The sequence below is a fragment of the Schistocerca nitens genome, chromosome 4 (assembly GCF_023898315.1).
Source record: "Schistocerca nitens isolate TAMUIC-IGC-003100 chromosome 4, iqSchNite1.1, whole genome shotgun sequence".
NCBI classification, from domain to species: Eukaryota; Metazoa; Arthropoda; class Insecta; order Orthoptera; family Acrididae; genus Schistocerca; species Schistocerca nitens.
Window position 1 is genome coordinate 419,539,060 of NC_064617.1, and position 17,059 is coordinate 419,556,118.

General features: G+C 47.9%; 1 protein-coding gene across 1 annotated transcript in view; it reads left to right on the plus strand.

The window, feature by feature from the left end:
• The window catches only part of LOC126251616 (metabotropic glutamate receptor 4-like), an 868,913-nt gene that overhangs the window by 758,883 nt on the left and 92,971 nt on the right, over positions 1-17,059 (plus strand). The window contains exon 11 of the mRNA XM_049952156.1: positions 8,975-9,188. Within this exon, the coding sequence (XP_049808113.1) occupies positions 8,975-9,188 (214 nt within the window). The remainder of the gene's footprint in view (positions 1-8,974; positions 9,189-17,059) is intronic.

Consider the following 17,059-nt stretch of genomic DNA (forward strand, 5'->3'; position numbering starts at 1 on the left):
CGTCATAAGTAAAGTTGTAGAGCGTGGCTGCGTGTGTAGTGCAGTATTATATTCGTGTTGTATGATGAGAGAGGGGAAGAGGGTGAACGCTCCCATACGATTGACGGATCACCAACAACAGTATCACGTATCCTCGCTTCATGAGAAACTGCAGAGAAGTTTGGAATTCAACCGAGGAAAATCTGGCGGTCATCACTCTGCACCAGCACCTCTCTTCCTCTTGCCGGCCAAATGCAGGCAGTGAAAGTTAAGTCCATCATCAGGGTTAGAGTCGAGCGCAACCGCACGGGCGTGCGTTAGCGACTGTTTATTTAGTTATTTATTTACATATTTATGGGAAGGACAAGCGGTGGCTCACGGGGGGGGAGGGGGCGGAGGGGGGGGGGGCGGCAGAGTGGGCACGGTCCAATACCCGAGGCCTGGTCACCTGGTCATAGTACCTCCCCTCACAACCACCGACCTAATGTCTCATAGGATAATGGAATACATGGGGAAACAACTGAAGCGTAAGGCATTTTATTTTATTTTTATCTTGTTTATCTTATTATTTTATTTTAGTGTTTTTACTATTATTATAAAATTTTAGGGATCGCACATCACCTATGTAGAAACAAAAACAGAAGACTGAAAACATAAATAAACACTTAAATAAATGCAACCCGCATTTATAGCGCGCCCTCCCTTCCGCGGAGGTTGAGGGATAGAATCTGAGGGATAGAATCGATCGTAGGTGGCTGAATATCAGACAATGCCGGAAGGGGGGGGGGGGGGGGAGACTGCCCTCAGTTCCCGGTACGCCCCAACTAAGTGTGGTTGTAACGGAGACACTTCGAAGGTAGTTGGCAAATAAAAGTCGGTAACGAGGGGTGCGTTCCAGTGATGCATGGGCTGTTTGGATATAGTTCCAGACGTCTAGTATTTTGGTCCCTCACGAAAAAGGTAACTGACTGCCCACTCCTTTACCCACAAAATGACATGATATTTGGCGGTGGTAAAATATATGTTCTCCAGGTATAGAAATATATGCGGATCGATCGCATCAGTTGCCACTCACACGTAGCGGACAGTCTTTTGATGCACGAATTGTCAAATGTCGTGCGAAGAGGCGCAGGTCAGACGGCGGTCATTACTGTCGAGTTGCTGGCAAGAGGTTAATCCGACAAACCGATATTGCACGGTCGCTGTTTTATGGTAAATTTGTTGTTGTCTGTGTGATACCACATCGCCTAAACGTCGGTAGTGAGGAAGGGCTGGTGGATGGTAATGGTTCAAATGGCTCCGAGCACTATGGGACTTAACATCTGTGGTCATCAGTCCCCTAGAACTTAGAACTACTTAAACCTAACTAACCTAAGGACATCACACACATCCATGCCCGAGGCAGGAATCAAACCTCCGACCGTAGCGGTCACGCGGTGCCAGACTGAAGCGCCTAGAACCGCACGGCCACACCGGCCGGCTGGTGGATGGTATTACATTACATTACATTACATTACATTACATTACAGGGAACACGGCGCAATAGAAAGATGCAAAAAGCCTTAGTACTTGGCGAACGTGTGTCTGGGAGGCCGGTGTGCGCGCAACTGCAGTCGACGAAGAAGGCCGAAATGTGAGGTCAGGCGTGATTTGGCCCACAGTCACAGATGGTGAGATAAACGCAGGCTGGAGGATCTTAAGCAAGCTAAGTGTTAGGGACGTGCTTCACGCGGTCCTTTGCTTCCCCATTGTACTCATACACAAGACTGCAGCTCACATCGAGATGTTGGCAAGTCCGAGGCACCATTCCACGGCCGGTCGGGTAAGGGACTCTTAACGGACTTTAAACATGGAGCCAGCCATAGTATAACACCCAAGGTCGGTCTAAAGGTCGCACCCAATTGCCATCGTCAGAAGGAGCACCTGTGTGATATGGACCAATTTGGATGCCGCATAACGACTGAGAAAGTCAACGTGTTGAAGGGCCTCCAGAGGATCTGGCAGACTTCGTTGTGGATGATGTGTAACAGGCGACGGAAATTCTTCGTTCCTGTGCGTCTGACGCTGGGGGTAAAGGTAACGCCCAGGAACAGGAAATACCACATTAGTGGCAGGGTTTCCACCTCATCTTTCTGGAGGCCTTGTCCAACGTACATTGCAGAAGATTTGGCCATGTTCATTGCATTGCCTGCAGCAGCCCCGTAACACGTGATCAGTTCGAAGATTCGAGTAATCTCAGAGCTAAAGTGGATGGGAAGTAGGAGGTCATCAGTATATGCGCAGCAACGAAAGGTGTGTTTGCGAAGCGTGAGCCCACGTAGATCGGTCGACAGGTCAGTAGCATACAGGGGGTAGAGAGGGAGCACCCTTGCCAAGCTGAGTGGCGGATGCGTACCTGCCTTGCCAAACGTTCGTTGAATTGGCCTCGGGAACTTCCACCACTGTAAAGACGCTGGTGGGATGTCCAAGCAAGCTTCCACCGAAAACAGGAAATGGTGGTGCCCTTTATTGAAGGTGCTATAGAAATCTTTAGCGAAGGCTGCTGCACGTATTCCCAGTTAAGCAGCAGCATTCGCCTCGGCAGTCTGTATATCAACCTGTCCCCTAGGCGTCGTTTGTTCTGGGCAAGGAATGTGAGGGAGTATCGATGGGAGGTACAGTACCTGTAATCTACGTTGAGCAGAGTGAGCGGTAGATACTTTGTGACCGTATAATGACGGGATGGTTTGTAGATTGGCGTTACCCTCAACAGAGACAGGCCGGACTGCTTGGGCAGATGTCATCAATTTATGGAACATAATCGTCCACTGGAATGCCATGAGCTTCCAGAAGGCTCAGCAAAACTCAGTCGGTAGGCTGTCAATGTCGAACGATCTGTTAATTGCAACCTTACAGAGCGTGTCGTCGACTTCATCTCATGTGACCCCCATTGGTAAAGTATCCGTCTCAAAGTGGGTGAGGGTTCACATGACATATTGGAAGATGGCGTCATCATCTTCTTTCCTGTGCCAGTGTGCTCGACGAACGTGTAAATGATGTCGTTCTGATTGATAATCCACAGTCATGTGGCATGACCAATGTGTCAATTATCTGTCTACGACGCAGTCTTTCGTCAGACTAATGTGATTCATGGATGACATTCCCAACCCCACGTGGTCACGGTGTCGAGTCCGTATCACCACCCCCGTACAATTTGTGTCACGTCTCTACAATAATACTTGCCTTACTGTACCATTCCATCTGGTTGTCTGGGGTTGCTGGTGGGCATCCAGATCTTGGCGGGTGGCACAATAGAAGTTGATGGTGTTGTGATGTCATTCATCCAGTTCCTTGCCATATCTCATTAGTGTCCTCTGTATCTCTGACTTGGTGCAGTCCAACCCACCATATCAGCATTGAGCAGTATCTGGGAAGGCATCGCTCACAGGCTGCCCATGTCTTCGTGACTCGATGTAGGAGCAGTGGTCATAAAAGAGCAGTGGCAATGTAAGATCATACGAAACATATCCTGTCTAGATGGCTTAAGGAATGGACAGGTCAGTCGCCATGTCGGACTTCCCACATATCGCGGAGCAAGAGGTCTCACACCACTGAAGTAGTTTCTTTCAGATAGTATAGTGGAGAGCCTGAACTTTTTGCATGCAGAAAGCAGTTAAAGTCACTCCTAGCAGGCAGTGTTCATATTGCCCTAAAAACAGGAGGCGATGACTTCAGAATAAAACCGGATTCTTTCATGTCATTGGGTGGTGCCTGATGAGGCATAAACATTAATAAAGCTCATCCCCATGGCAGTGAGAGCCATGCCCCTAACTGATGGAAGGAGTATATGGCCAGTCCATGGTCTACGGAATCACCTGTGGAGGCATGGGAGACTTCCTGCAGGAAGGCAATATTGATATCAGATGCCCAAAACATTTCCCACATACGACGGATTTTCACCTGTGAACTGATGTTGCTGGTGTTGTTTATTGCTGCCTTGGAGGCAGACACTGGTGTATCGTCCATCTTGTCCTCTGAACATGGAGTAGTGGTTCATGATATGGTATCGAGAGAGTAAATTAATCCATTAAATGCGTCATCAGGCACACCGGTAGGTGTCGCCACACTCACATCGTCTCCTTCGGTAGAGGCCATTTTGTGAGCGTCATTCGGCCTCTTCTTCGGCCTGCTATAACTTTGCCGGAGGCGGCTCGCCACCTTTCGGAGTACATTGTTTCCTCACACGACCATCTGTGTCCAATAATGGCAGGAATTCGCATCGCTTCGTCAACATGGTCACTGTGGGGATGATGAGCGAGTCGATCTCCATCTTGTTGCCGAGGATTGGGTCAACAATCTGCAGCATCAACGCCATCGGAGCGAGGTCGACGGCCGGCGAGACAGCAGGCCGTCCGAGCTACCCTCCGTAGGCATATGATCTGGCTCAGTTGTAGTGTGCGGGTGTCGTCGCGAGGCGGCAGGAGAAGCGAGACCAGCTTCGTTGGCCACCGGTAACAACACTGTTTACGACAAGGGTGGCCCGTCGGCTGCTGGCAGGCAGTTGCGTAATGCGCCGCTGCAGGCATTAGAATCTAAGGTGGCTTTTTTTGGCCCACCCGGAACACGTCCGAGGCTGGCGGTCGAACATGATTATTGCACGGCATCCGCCAATCTGTAGGTAGGACAGAATGTGTTTCCCGACATCAACGCCGTTTTGGAGATAATATCTCCAAAACTGTGTGTTTCTCCGCAGTATGACCATGGACTGTGCCATATGGTCGGCGTGCCGCGGCAACTTTCTAGGGCGTCTTGTCACGGTTCGCGCGGCTCTCCTCGTCGGAGGTTCAAGTCCTCGCTCGGTCATGGGTGTGTGTGTTGTCACTAGCGTAAGTTAGTTTAAGTTAGGTTAAGTAGTGCGTAAGCCTCGGGGCCCATGACCTCAGCAGTTTGATCCCATAGTCCTTACCACAAACTTCCAATTTTTTCGAAAACGCATAGCGTACACATGCCTGAGCCTGAATGGTCGATGAGCACGCTCCGTCTGTATGATAGAAGTGGAGCCCCTGTTTGGTCTCGCGTAGGATGCGTTCGCACGCCGAGTCATTGACGATTTTAACATAGACCTTGCTATTCGCGATCGAAAAGTTTATTCCTGTAAAGTCGGTCGCCGGGAACTTGACTTCATGTCTTAAAAAACGTTTAACCTGGAGTGCCTTGAGTCGGGCATAGTCGTTGCAGAAGGCAAATTTAAATGTACACTCCTGGAAATTGAAATAAGAACACCGTGAATTCATTGTCCCAGGAAGGGGAAACTTTATTGACACTTTCCTGGGGTCAGATACATCACATGATCACACTGTCAGAACCACAGGCACATAGACACAGGCAACAGAGCATGCACAATGTCGGCACTAGTACAGTGTATATCCACCTTTCGCAGCAATGCAGGCTGCTATTCTCCCATGGAGACGGTCGTAGAGATGCTGGATGTAGTCCTGTGGAACGGCTTGCCATGCCATTTCCACCTGGCGCCTCAGTTGGACCAGCGTTCGTGCTGGACGTGCAGACCGCGTGAGACGACGCTTCATCCAGTCCCAAACATGCTCAATGGGGGACAGATGCGGAGATCTTGCTGGCCAGGGTAGTTGACTTACACCTTCTAGAGCACGTTGGGTAGCACGGGATACATGCGGACGTGCATTGTCCTGTTGGAACAGCAAGTTCCCTTGCCGGTCTAGGAATGGTAGAACGATGGGTTCGATGACGGTTTGGACGTACCGTGCACTATTCAGTGTCCCCTCGACGATCACCAGTGGTGTACGGCCAGTGTAGGAGATCGCTCCCCACACCATGATGCCGGGTGTTGGCCCTGTGTGCCTCGGTCGTATGCAGTCCTGATTGTGGCGCTCACCTGCACGGCGCCAAACACGCATACGACCATCATTGGCACCAAGGCAGAAGCGACTCTCATCGCTGAAGACGACACGTCTCCATTCGTCCCTCCATTCACGCCTGTCGCGATACCACTGGAGGCGGGCTGCACGATGTTGGGGCGTGAGCGGAAGACGTCCTAATGGTGTGCGGGACCGTAGCCCAGCTTCATGGAGACGGTTGCGAATGGTCCTCGCCGATACCCCAGGAGCAACAGTGTCCCTAATTTGCTGGGAAGTGGCGGTGCGGTCCCCTACGGCACTGCGTAGGATCCTACGGTCTTGGCGTGCATCCGTGCGTCGCTGCGGTCCGGTCCCAGGTCGACGGGCACGTGCACCTTCCGCCGACCACTGGCGACAACATCGATGTACTGTGGAGACCTCACGCCCCACGTGTTGAGCAATTCGGCGGTACGTCCACCCGGCCTCCCGCATGCCCACTATACGCCCTCGCTCAAAGTCCGTCAACTGCACATACGGTTCACGTCCACGCTGTCGCGGCATGCTACCAGTGTTAAAGACTGCGATGGAGCTCCGTATGCCACGGCAAACTGGCTGACACTGACGGCGGCGGTGCACAAATGCTGCGCAGCTAGCGCCATTCGACGGCCAACACCGCGGTTCCTGGTGTGTCCGCTGTGCCGTGCGTGTGATCATTGCTTGTACAGCCCTCTCGCAGTGTCCGGACCAAGTATGGTGGGTCTGACACACCGGTGTCAATGTGTTCTTTTTTCCATTTCCAGGAGTGTATATTTAAGGTAACGGTTAGCCATGTATCGGTAGACGCCAAGTCGGCACGTAAGTAACGGACGTCAGAATGTAAGCAAGGCGAGCTCTCGCTCTGCACATGGAAACACAATAGTGCATCTATACTGAAGACTTGCTAAAAGCAGACTGCACCTTATAATAATTATTATATTGTTTTACTGAACAGTAGTTGACCACGTATAGTAACAATAAATCAAATAGCAATACCAATTTCAGACGATTTCCATGGCGAACACTAAAAAACAAATGTGTTAACTACACTACTGGCTCTTAAAATTGCTACACCACGAAGATGACGTGCTACAGACGCGAAATGGAACCGACAGGAAAAAGATGCTGTGATATGCAAATGATTAGCTTTTCAGAGCATTCACACAAGGTTGGCGCCGGTGGCGACACCTACAACGTGCTGACATGACGAAAGTTTCCAACCGATTTCTCATACACAAACAGCAGTTGACCGGCGTTGCCTGGTCAAATGTGATGCCTCGTGTAAGGAGGAGAAATGCGTACAATCACGTTTCCAATTTTGATAAAGGTCGGATTGTAGCCTATCGCGATTGCGGTTTATCGTATCGCGACATTGCTGCTCGCGTTGGTCGAGATCCAATGACTGTTAGCAGAATATGGAATGGGTGGGTTCACGAGGGTAATACGGAACTCCGTGCTGGATCCCAACGGCCTCGTATCACTAGCAGTCGAGATGATAGGCATCTTATCCGCATGGCTGTAACGGATCGTGCAGCCACGTCTCGATCCCTGAGTCAACAGATGTGGACGTTCTCAAGACAACAACCATCTGCACGAACAGTTCGACGACTTTGGCAGCAGCATGGACTATCAGCTCGGAGACCGTGGCTGCGGTTACCGTTGACGCTGCATCACAGACAGGAGCGCCTGCGACGGTGTACTCAAGGACGAACCTGGGTGCACGAATGGCAAAACGTCATTTTTTCGGATGAGTCCAGGTTCTGTTTACAGCATCATGATGGTTGCATCCGCATTTGGCGACATCGCGGTGAACGCACATTGGAAATGTGTATTCGTCATCACCATACTGGCGTTTCAGCCGGCGTGATGGTATGGGGTGCGATTGGCTACACGTCTCGGTCACCTCTTGTTCGCATTGACGGCACTTTGAACAGTGGATGTTACATTTCAGATGTGTTACGACCCGTGGCTCTACCCTTCATTCGATCCCTGTGAAACCCTACATTTCAGCAGGATAATGCGCGACCGCATGTTGCAGGTCCTGTACGGGCATTTCTGGATACAGAAAATGTTGGACTGCTGCCCTGGCTAGCACATTCTCCAGATCTCTCGCCAAATGAAAACGTCTGATCAATGGTGGCCGAACAACTGGCTCGTCACAATACGCCAGTCACTACTCATGATGAACTGTGGTATCGTGTTGAAGCTGCATGGGCAGCTGTACCTGTACACGCCATCCAAGCTCTGTTTGACTCAATGCCCAGACGTATCAAGGCCGTTATTACGGCCAGAGGTGGTTGTTCTGGGTACTGATTTCTCAGGATCTATGCACCCAAATTGCGTGAAAATGTAATCACACGTCAGTTCTAGTATAATATATTTGTCCAATGAATACTCGTTTATCATCTGCATTTCTTCTTGGTGTAGCAATTTTAATGGTCAGTAGTGTATATGTGTTCAGTACGTAACAGTAATGCTGCTTAAAACGAGAGTAGAAACTGCAATGGGATATAAGCTTTCACGTTTCCGTCATCTTGTTTTCCTGCACGAGGGAAACTCCCGTCGAAAAAATAAAGTTGCCTAATTAAGTGTTCTTTGTTTGTAGGAACATGTTTGCAGTTCTGGTAAGTACCGAAATCCCCGTGCCACAGAACCCCAGAACGCCAGTGGTGGAGTCAAACTACAGTGGTACAGACCATCTCTACTTCGACAAACGGCTCCACCGGTTGGTTCTTGCTCCTCCAGCGTCGAGGAGTTTCAGTATTTACCAGAAGTGCACACATGTACCTTCAAAGAAACAAAACTTAAAGCCGGCCGGAGTGGCCGAGCGGTTCTAGGCGATACAGTCCGGAACCGCGCGACCGCTACGGTCGCTGGTTCGAATCCTGCCTCGGGCATGGATCTGTGTGATGTCCTTAGGTTAGTTAGGTTTAAGTAGTTCTAAGTTCTAGGGGGCTGATGACCACAGCAGTTAAGTCCCATAGTGCTCAGAGCCATTTTGAACAAAACTTTAAAATGCAAGTTTATTTTTTCGGGGTGTTTGTTAAAACCTTACGACTGCCCGTGCGCAGCGGCTTTGTTTCCAAACCACGTACGGCTGCCGGCAGGTTCTGATCAACGGCGTGTGGATCCTGGTGTCGCCGCCGCGCGCCGTGCACCACTACCCGACGCGCGAGGACAACCACCTGGTGTGCTCGTCGCACATCGACGCCTCCTACATGATCGCCTTCGGCTACCCCATCGTGCTCATCGTCGTCTGCACCGTGTACGCCGTGCTCACGCGCAAGATACCCGAGGCTTTCAACGAGTCCAAGCACATCGGTGAGTACACCTCTTTGCTCGCGGCAATTAGACACTTCATACATGTCTCCTGCAATCCGTGGTTTCTCTGGAGATGTAACACACTAAATTAGTGGAGAATAGAGTGATAAAACACTGTAGCACACAAAATGAAATGCTTTTTTTGTAAATTCATATTTCGTTGACGTTCTGCAGAATACGCCAAGGAAATGAAAACGAAATCGACGTGTTAATTTCGACATTGCAACTGCACTAAGATCATAGCTCAGGCAACATAATATCATTACAATTAAATAGCAAAAAACTATTGCTTTTCTTTACATAATACCACTCCATTTTCTTTAAACCACTTATATTGAATACGACAGTGGTTAAGTATCTTCACCATACGTGAACTAACATGAAAATCAACGCTAAATATTCTGTGCACACCTGGAATTCGAGGTACATAGATACGAGTTACAATGACGCTAATGGCTGATGTGTCACGTGATACACTGCCACTGCCACTGCACACTGCCCCACCCCTCATCTTACATACGTACCAAATACCACTATACTGCACAATGGATGTCGATTACTTGACGGGCTCGAGGGTTGGTGTCTGTCTGTGTGTGTGTGTGTGTGTGTGTGTGTGTGTGTGTGTGTGTGTGTGTGTGTGTGTGTGTGTAGCGTGCTCGGATAGCCCAATCGTAAAGCGACCGCTCGCGATAAGCGGGAAATCCGGGTTCGAATCCCGGTCGTCCTTATTCGACGGGCATGTTTCCCCAAACATATTCTTCGTTCACCAATGATTGTCTACCTGCGTCTGACCTTCGTCAGCCAAGAAAACAATAACAGCACGTTTTGCTGTTTGAACGCATTTGATAATAACGTCGCCATAGTCCACGTTTCCAGATTTACCACGAGCATGTCCGATAGCCACGAATCCCACACTTATCCCTTGTCTACATGTCGATCCTTGTATACCCGTATCGGAGTCACGTTACGTTGCATATACGCTACAGTAACGTCCTCAAACGAAAATTTTTTGATCACTCCTTATACTATATGCATCACCAGAAATTCCTCTGTGAAGATTTTAACTTTCCTGTATCAGATTTTTAACTTTCCTACTAAAAAAACTGCTATAAAATATTTGAACAAGAGATGAGAACTTCGGAGTATAACGAGAGTAGACAGTTTAAAATTTGCTAGCCATAACGGGAAGTTGGCTAAGCGAGCGCCAAATCAACAGAGCTGGCTCGCTGTTGTGTTCCGGGAGCACGCTCATTCACGGTGCGGTTTATCTGGGGCCCCAATTAGCGTCCATGTCAGCTGAAGCGTTATGCAGGAGATGGAAAAGATGTGCAAAGGTTTTCCAGCGGTGCTTTTGCGCACTGCACGGGCGCTCGCCTACCGACCAGAGGCAGAGAAAATAAAAGCCAGTGAGTCTTTTCCATCCGTGCAATGAAAGTGCCTCTGTCGCGTTTATATTCCGCTGTCGAAACCCATCGCAGAAATACGCATCTGGCAAGTACGCCCCGTAATAAATCCACTGACATTTTCTGTCTCCTTTCAATAGCGACGAAAAATAACTTCGATTTTCAGTTGATGAACTCTCCAGAGAACGTTAGTTTCCTGTGGAAGTGCTTTCCCTTTCCGAAGAAAAATTGTATCCCGCTAAACACAAGCAACATCATATTTTTAGAAGTATTGTAATTCAGTCACGTATTTAACATTTGAGAACCTACATAATAATGAAATTTATGAACGGAAACAATCATTCGTAACTCGCCATGTGGGTAAAGATCCGTTTAAATGAAAAGCGCTTACCAATATTTCTCGCATCGACTGAACTACGACAACCTCACAGAAATAAAAATACAGGTCACAAGGAGGAAATATAAAAATACGTTACACTTTTCAGTTGTGCTATGAATAAAATAAGAAACCATATTTGTCTTCCACGAAACTATTTGGCTGCAACTGAATGTTTCATGTGATAACGTTGCAGACAACAAAAAGTTGTAGGTTGTACTGAATAAATGTTTCACGGTTTCCTGCACGCTCTCTCTTTCGCTGCCAACATACAAAATTCGAAACATGGTTGTGAACACCGCTGTGAAGGGTAAAAAACAGACGACTAACCTGCGTTCAGAATGACAGAAGTGTCCCAGTGTCAACACAAGAAATTTCGGAACCCAGACAAAAATTCAATACCCGTTCGTCTACAACAGATGATGACATGCATCTAGTGGGACTAAGATGACATCGTTTACTGCGAAACATTTCCCAGTTGTCTCATCACAGCTGCTCACATTTAACGCCGACAGCTTAGCCACTTTGCGACTACAAACAAATATTTAGGCTGGAGAACACTATTTCAACACTGTAACGCATGGTCACACACCGCTAACAAGAAATAGCAGGATATCCGGGATCTTGGTACCTTCCACTCTCTTCTGTCTTGTTCCCTAAGACTTTCACATATTTTGTCCTCTCTTCCACCATATTCTAGGCAAATCTTACGTTAAAGACGGTGATTTTCGAAATTGTGTTTTGACCATTTCTTCAACTCAAAAACGATTGGTTGCGTTAGGTGCAGTAACACACTATTCATCACTAATCACGTTCATAGATACTAGAAAAGAGCAATGTAATACAACCTGAAAAATTGTACTACTGAAGTAGCAATGGGTAATCCAGTGGTGAATATTAATGTGTGTCCTAACTGAACTGAAGACTGTTCAACTTGTATAACAAGAGTCAGACCACACTATTCTCTAACTTCGTTGTTGGTGGTGAATTACAGCATAAATTTCTTTCTTTGGACTGTGACAAGTAAATGAGCCTCATCCTGAATTACTTTCGAATAAATCGATGTTAGCCTGCCTCGTTAGCCGTGCGGTCTAACGCTAAGAGCCAAACCGCACGATAACCCTGGGTTCGGTGTGGGGTGGCGGTGGGGTGAGTGGACTGCTGTGGCCTGTTGTGGGGTTGTGAACCACTGAGGGCTACGGCGGGGACGAGGCCTCTCCGTCGTTGTTAGGTCCCCAGTTCAATACAGTACAATACAATACAATACAATATCGATCTTACCTAAAAAAAGAAGTTTCATGTTCGAATACTTAAGTAATGCTGTCACTGCCAAATCCACGAAAAATGCATTACGCTTGTGGCAGGAAATTTTGCAGAAACCATTAGCACACAAAACTGAGCAGCGGAATCACAGGTACCGTTTTGATCCTCTTCCACCTATTTAGTTATGCTGCTAAGTGTTTGGGTCACTCAGTTGGCCGGAGTGGCCAAGCGGTTCTAGGCAGGTTCGAATCCTGCCTCGGGCATGGATGTGTGTGATGTCCTTAGGTTACTTAGGTTTAAGTAGTTCTAAGTTCTAGGGGACTGATGACCACAGCAGTTAAGTCCCATAGTGCTCAGAGCCATTTTTGTTTGGGTCACTCAAATGGTTCAAATGGCTCTGAGCACTATGGGACTCAACTGCTGAGGTCATTAGTCCCCTAGAACTTAGAACTAGTTAAACCTAACTAACCTAAGGACATCACAAACATCCATGCCCGAGGCAGGATTCGAACCTGCGACCGTAGCGGTCTTGCGGTTCCAGACTGCAGCGCCTTTAACCGCACGGCCACTTCGGCCGGCTGGGTCACTCAGTGCAGAATGTATGATAGCTACAATCGTTGCCGCTCTGTACTAAGTGTTATAAATTTTATACGCAGTCGTCTTATAACATTTTCATTTCTGGTGCCTTCTCCTTACCACCATTCTCTCTGACATGTCTTCTTCTGGACGTCAAACGAGTTAAAACTGTTAGCAGCAAATCGTCGTACCTCTTCACGAACTCATTTTTTGTTGTAGCTCTCTATGATATTGGATCACGAAGAAACAGCGAGCATGACGTTGCCCCTAAACATGTGTGTACCGGGACAACTGACTAAGCATAGTTCCTGCAACGGTCGAGACGTCACTCCTATGTGTTTATTCGTTACAGAGTTATACGATATTTGCGCTTTACTACTGGAGCAGATTTACTGATTTTATTATCATCGACGAACAAATACAGTGGCTCGCGACGAGGACCCATTTTGGGGACCAGAGAATTTCGTCGTTTCGTCTCCACGTCCGAGCGCGGTGAGTCTGTCGTTTCGAAGGCGGAGCCTGCAGACGTGGGAAGAGCTAAGAACAAAGTTGGGCCCCCCTTCTGTTAAAAGACGGCGGTAAGATGCGGGCGCTCGGTCAATATTCATTTCGGGAACAGCAGCATGCCGCTGCCCGGCTAGGAGACAAGACGCAGCGCGCGGCGGCGACCTAAGGACTTGAATTCCTTATTTAATGCACCTGCAGTTTCAAGAGTTCCGAGCGACTCTGTATTTATGCTGCAAATGGAATAAAACGGTGTTTGTCTTTTAGCGAGGAGTGGAAAATCATTTGGAAGATAAAAGCGATTCTACGCTCTTCACTTCGTACTCGTTCCCACTGTGGACATAGATAACTGTTGTTAGTTCGCGTCTTTCAGAATTAATATTCTACGGTGATTATTTTTCTCTTTCAGCTTTGCGCTTTTCTCTGCCGTCCGTAGTTGACAGTTATCGCATTTCTACCAGTTCTGCTACCAGTTTCAAGTTCTGACATTACCATTAATTAATCTTCAAAATATCCACGGGTGTGCTGCCGGTCTATAGTGTCCAACGGGCACAATATTTCGGCGATCATACATGTCGCCATCATCAGGTGAACTGACGGACTGAGCTCCTGTGAACGTGTCGTTTCACAGAGAGAGATTCAACGTGCTCTCCGCCCAACCACTGCAGCACAACCTGTTGAGATGGATGAAGTCACGAGGGAGGAGGTAGGCACTGCATTTATTCCATACACAGGCGCACTCTCGGGGAAAATCGCCCGCATTCTGAAGAAATACCGGGTCGGAACTGTCTTTTGTCCTCCAAATAAAACTCGTGCACTGGTGGGGAGCGCCAAGGATGACCTCGGTTTGAGGAAGGCCGGCGTGTACCAGATTCCGTGTCAATGTGGCAAGTCGTATATTGGTCAGACGATGCGTACCGTCGAGGATCGATGCCGTGAACACCAGAGGCACACTTGACTGATGTATCCGAGCAAGTCGGCGGTCGCTGAACATTGTTTGTCGGAAAATCACGCCATGGAGTATGACCGCACGAGGATTCTGGTACAGACGTCGAGATACTGGGACAGCGTTGTTAGAGAGGCCATCGAAATTTGCACCAATGACGACCTCATAAACCGTGACTGTGGCTATAATCTTAGCAAGGCTTGGGAACCAGCGATCGGGTTAATCAAGAGTAAATCGAGCAAACGTATAGTTGTGACGACCACGGTGGACAGAGCCATCACACCGACGTCATCTCAGACGCCGTCGCAATCTGTTCCACCGCGCGACCGTGGCGCGGGGCGCGGACGGCGGAGGGAGCGCGCCGCGGGCGGAGGGTATTTAAATCGGCCGCCGCCGCGACCGAACCCAGTTCCCTCTGAGCAGCCTTAGCGTACGGATCTCCGTGCCGGCACGTTCACAGGAGCTCAGTCCGTCAGTTCACCTGATGATGGCGACATGTATGATCGCCGAAATATTGTGCCCGTTGGACACTATAGACCGGCAGCACACCCGTGGATATTTTGATTATCAAATACGCCGGGAGAAACTCAAGAATCACATTAATTAATCTGCACAGTCCTCGTCTCCGTTTAATAGACTCTGAAAATTACTTCCCAACTGAAGCTACTTTGATTTTTAATTAACTGAAGGGTACAGCTCTCTGAAACTATATTTTCGTCGTAACACCTCTCGGGTCCCCTTCCGGTAAAGTACACTGGTGTGCAAGATTTACGAACGAAAGTAACTTACGCATGATATGTCACTGCCAGGTACCATACCTCAACGAAACTTAGACCTTACATAGAAAGAACTGCTGCGTTGTAGTACAGAATGTAGCTGAAAGAAATACGCAGCAAACGAACAAAACTGACAAATCTATTCAAAGGCAGTAATTATGGGAGTCTCCTGAACATTACAAAAGGATGGACATAGTTCTTAATAGGGTGTGTGGCCACCACGGATGACAATGCAAATGCATGCTCTTCAAAGTGATCTCTCACTGGCCACGATGCTGGTGAAGAGTTCTTGTTGGAGGACGTTCCATTACTGCACCAGTGTGACTGGCAACTGCTGGTGCATGTGGACGCGCTACCATTCGTCTTCTTAACGCCTCCCACGTGTGCTCGACGGGATTTAAGTCATGAAATGGACAACCTAGTCCATTCACCGAATATCCTCTCATTACAACAGCTCCACCAGTTACTCTGTTCGACGTTGTCATTCGCAAATATGAAGTCGGGACTGAATGCAACCCTGATAAAAAGCACATTGGTAAGGGACTGTGCCACAATAACTTTGACAGATGAGTGCAACATCTTCAAAGATTTGAAGGTCAGTACGCCCATACAGCATTGTGTTTCCCCATACCATAAAAACTGGTGCACCAAAACGATTATTTCGACCATGTTCCTGGGTGCACTTCGTGATCCCTCCTTTCGCGATGTGAGGGTAGGTCCAGAATTGTCAAACATGATCATTTTGGTGGTCCATGTGTTGTACCGTGGGGAGCCATTATGTTGCATGGGTGTACAGACCTCCAAATCTTTGAGCACGGTACACTCAGTGGTCAACGCTATTGTGACACTGCAAACCTTCCCTAAGTGCGAACAGAGAAGATAGAGGATCTCTTCGAACGGGGGGATATGGTCCAATGGTCTGGCCTGCCCGTTCCCTCTGATATAAATCCCAATGACGACGAGTGGGATGCGTTGGGGTGACGTATGTCAGCACGCCCACATGTACCAACCGTGCACTTGTCAACCGCCCTTGTGGAGGCATGGAACGTCCTACCACAATAACTCTGTATCAGTTTTGTGGTTCACATTGTAGAAAATGCATTATCGTCCGTGTTGATCACACGCCATGCTAAGAACCATGTCTTGCCTTTTGTAAATCCAAGGGACCGTCATGAATCGCAGTGACTTCAGTGTAATTATTTTCTTTGAATAAAGGTCTCATTTCTGCTCGAGTCGCTGTGTATTTCTTTCAGTTACTTCCTCCACTGTATATACTACAGCAGTTCCTTACATGTATCGTTATGTCACTTGGCAGTGAGACATTGCGTGAAAGTTGCTTTCCTTCTTAACTTTTGAAGACCAATTTTTTTCTAAATTTTGAATTCACCGGTTCTCTTATTGGGGGATAGTCTTAAAATATTAATTATGAACTCTAAAAAAACAGTATTTTGTTTCAAACAAACATTTAGTACACATTTAAATCAACACGCGAGCGTAGCGTAACAAATAAAACAATATTATCACTGGGGCCGCAAATAAGCCGCGTATGAGCATCTACGGGAACGCACATTTACGGTAAGTTGTTGAAGGACTGTAAATTCACGAATAGGCGACAAGATGTTTGACGTCCGAGCTTCATCACAGAACGTAAAGGTCGGACACTTGCCCGTATGACAGGCGGCGATCTGTGCCATATCTGACGGTACAGTACACAGTATCCGACAATTTAGATGAAATAAGGGAGAAAAGAAAAGCACATGGCATAATCACGACAGAATCGGTGCTCTCACAAATTTTATTCATTCTTCATGTGGAAGATATCCCTGACATGTCATGACGCAAGTTTCAGTATGCAGACGACCTTTCATTTTCCAACCAGAGCGATAACTAACGATGCGCCTCAAACACTGCACGAATATAATACCAAATTGCATCTCAAACCGGATGGCACTAAAATGTAGGTGGTGCTGTTTCCAACTATCGATTCCACTGACACCTCAGCAGATGAAGTAAGTTTTGGCGAAATT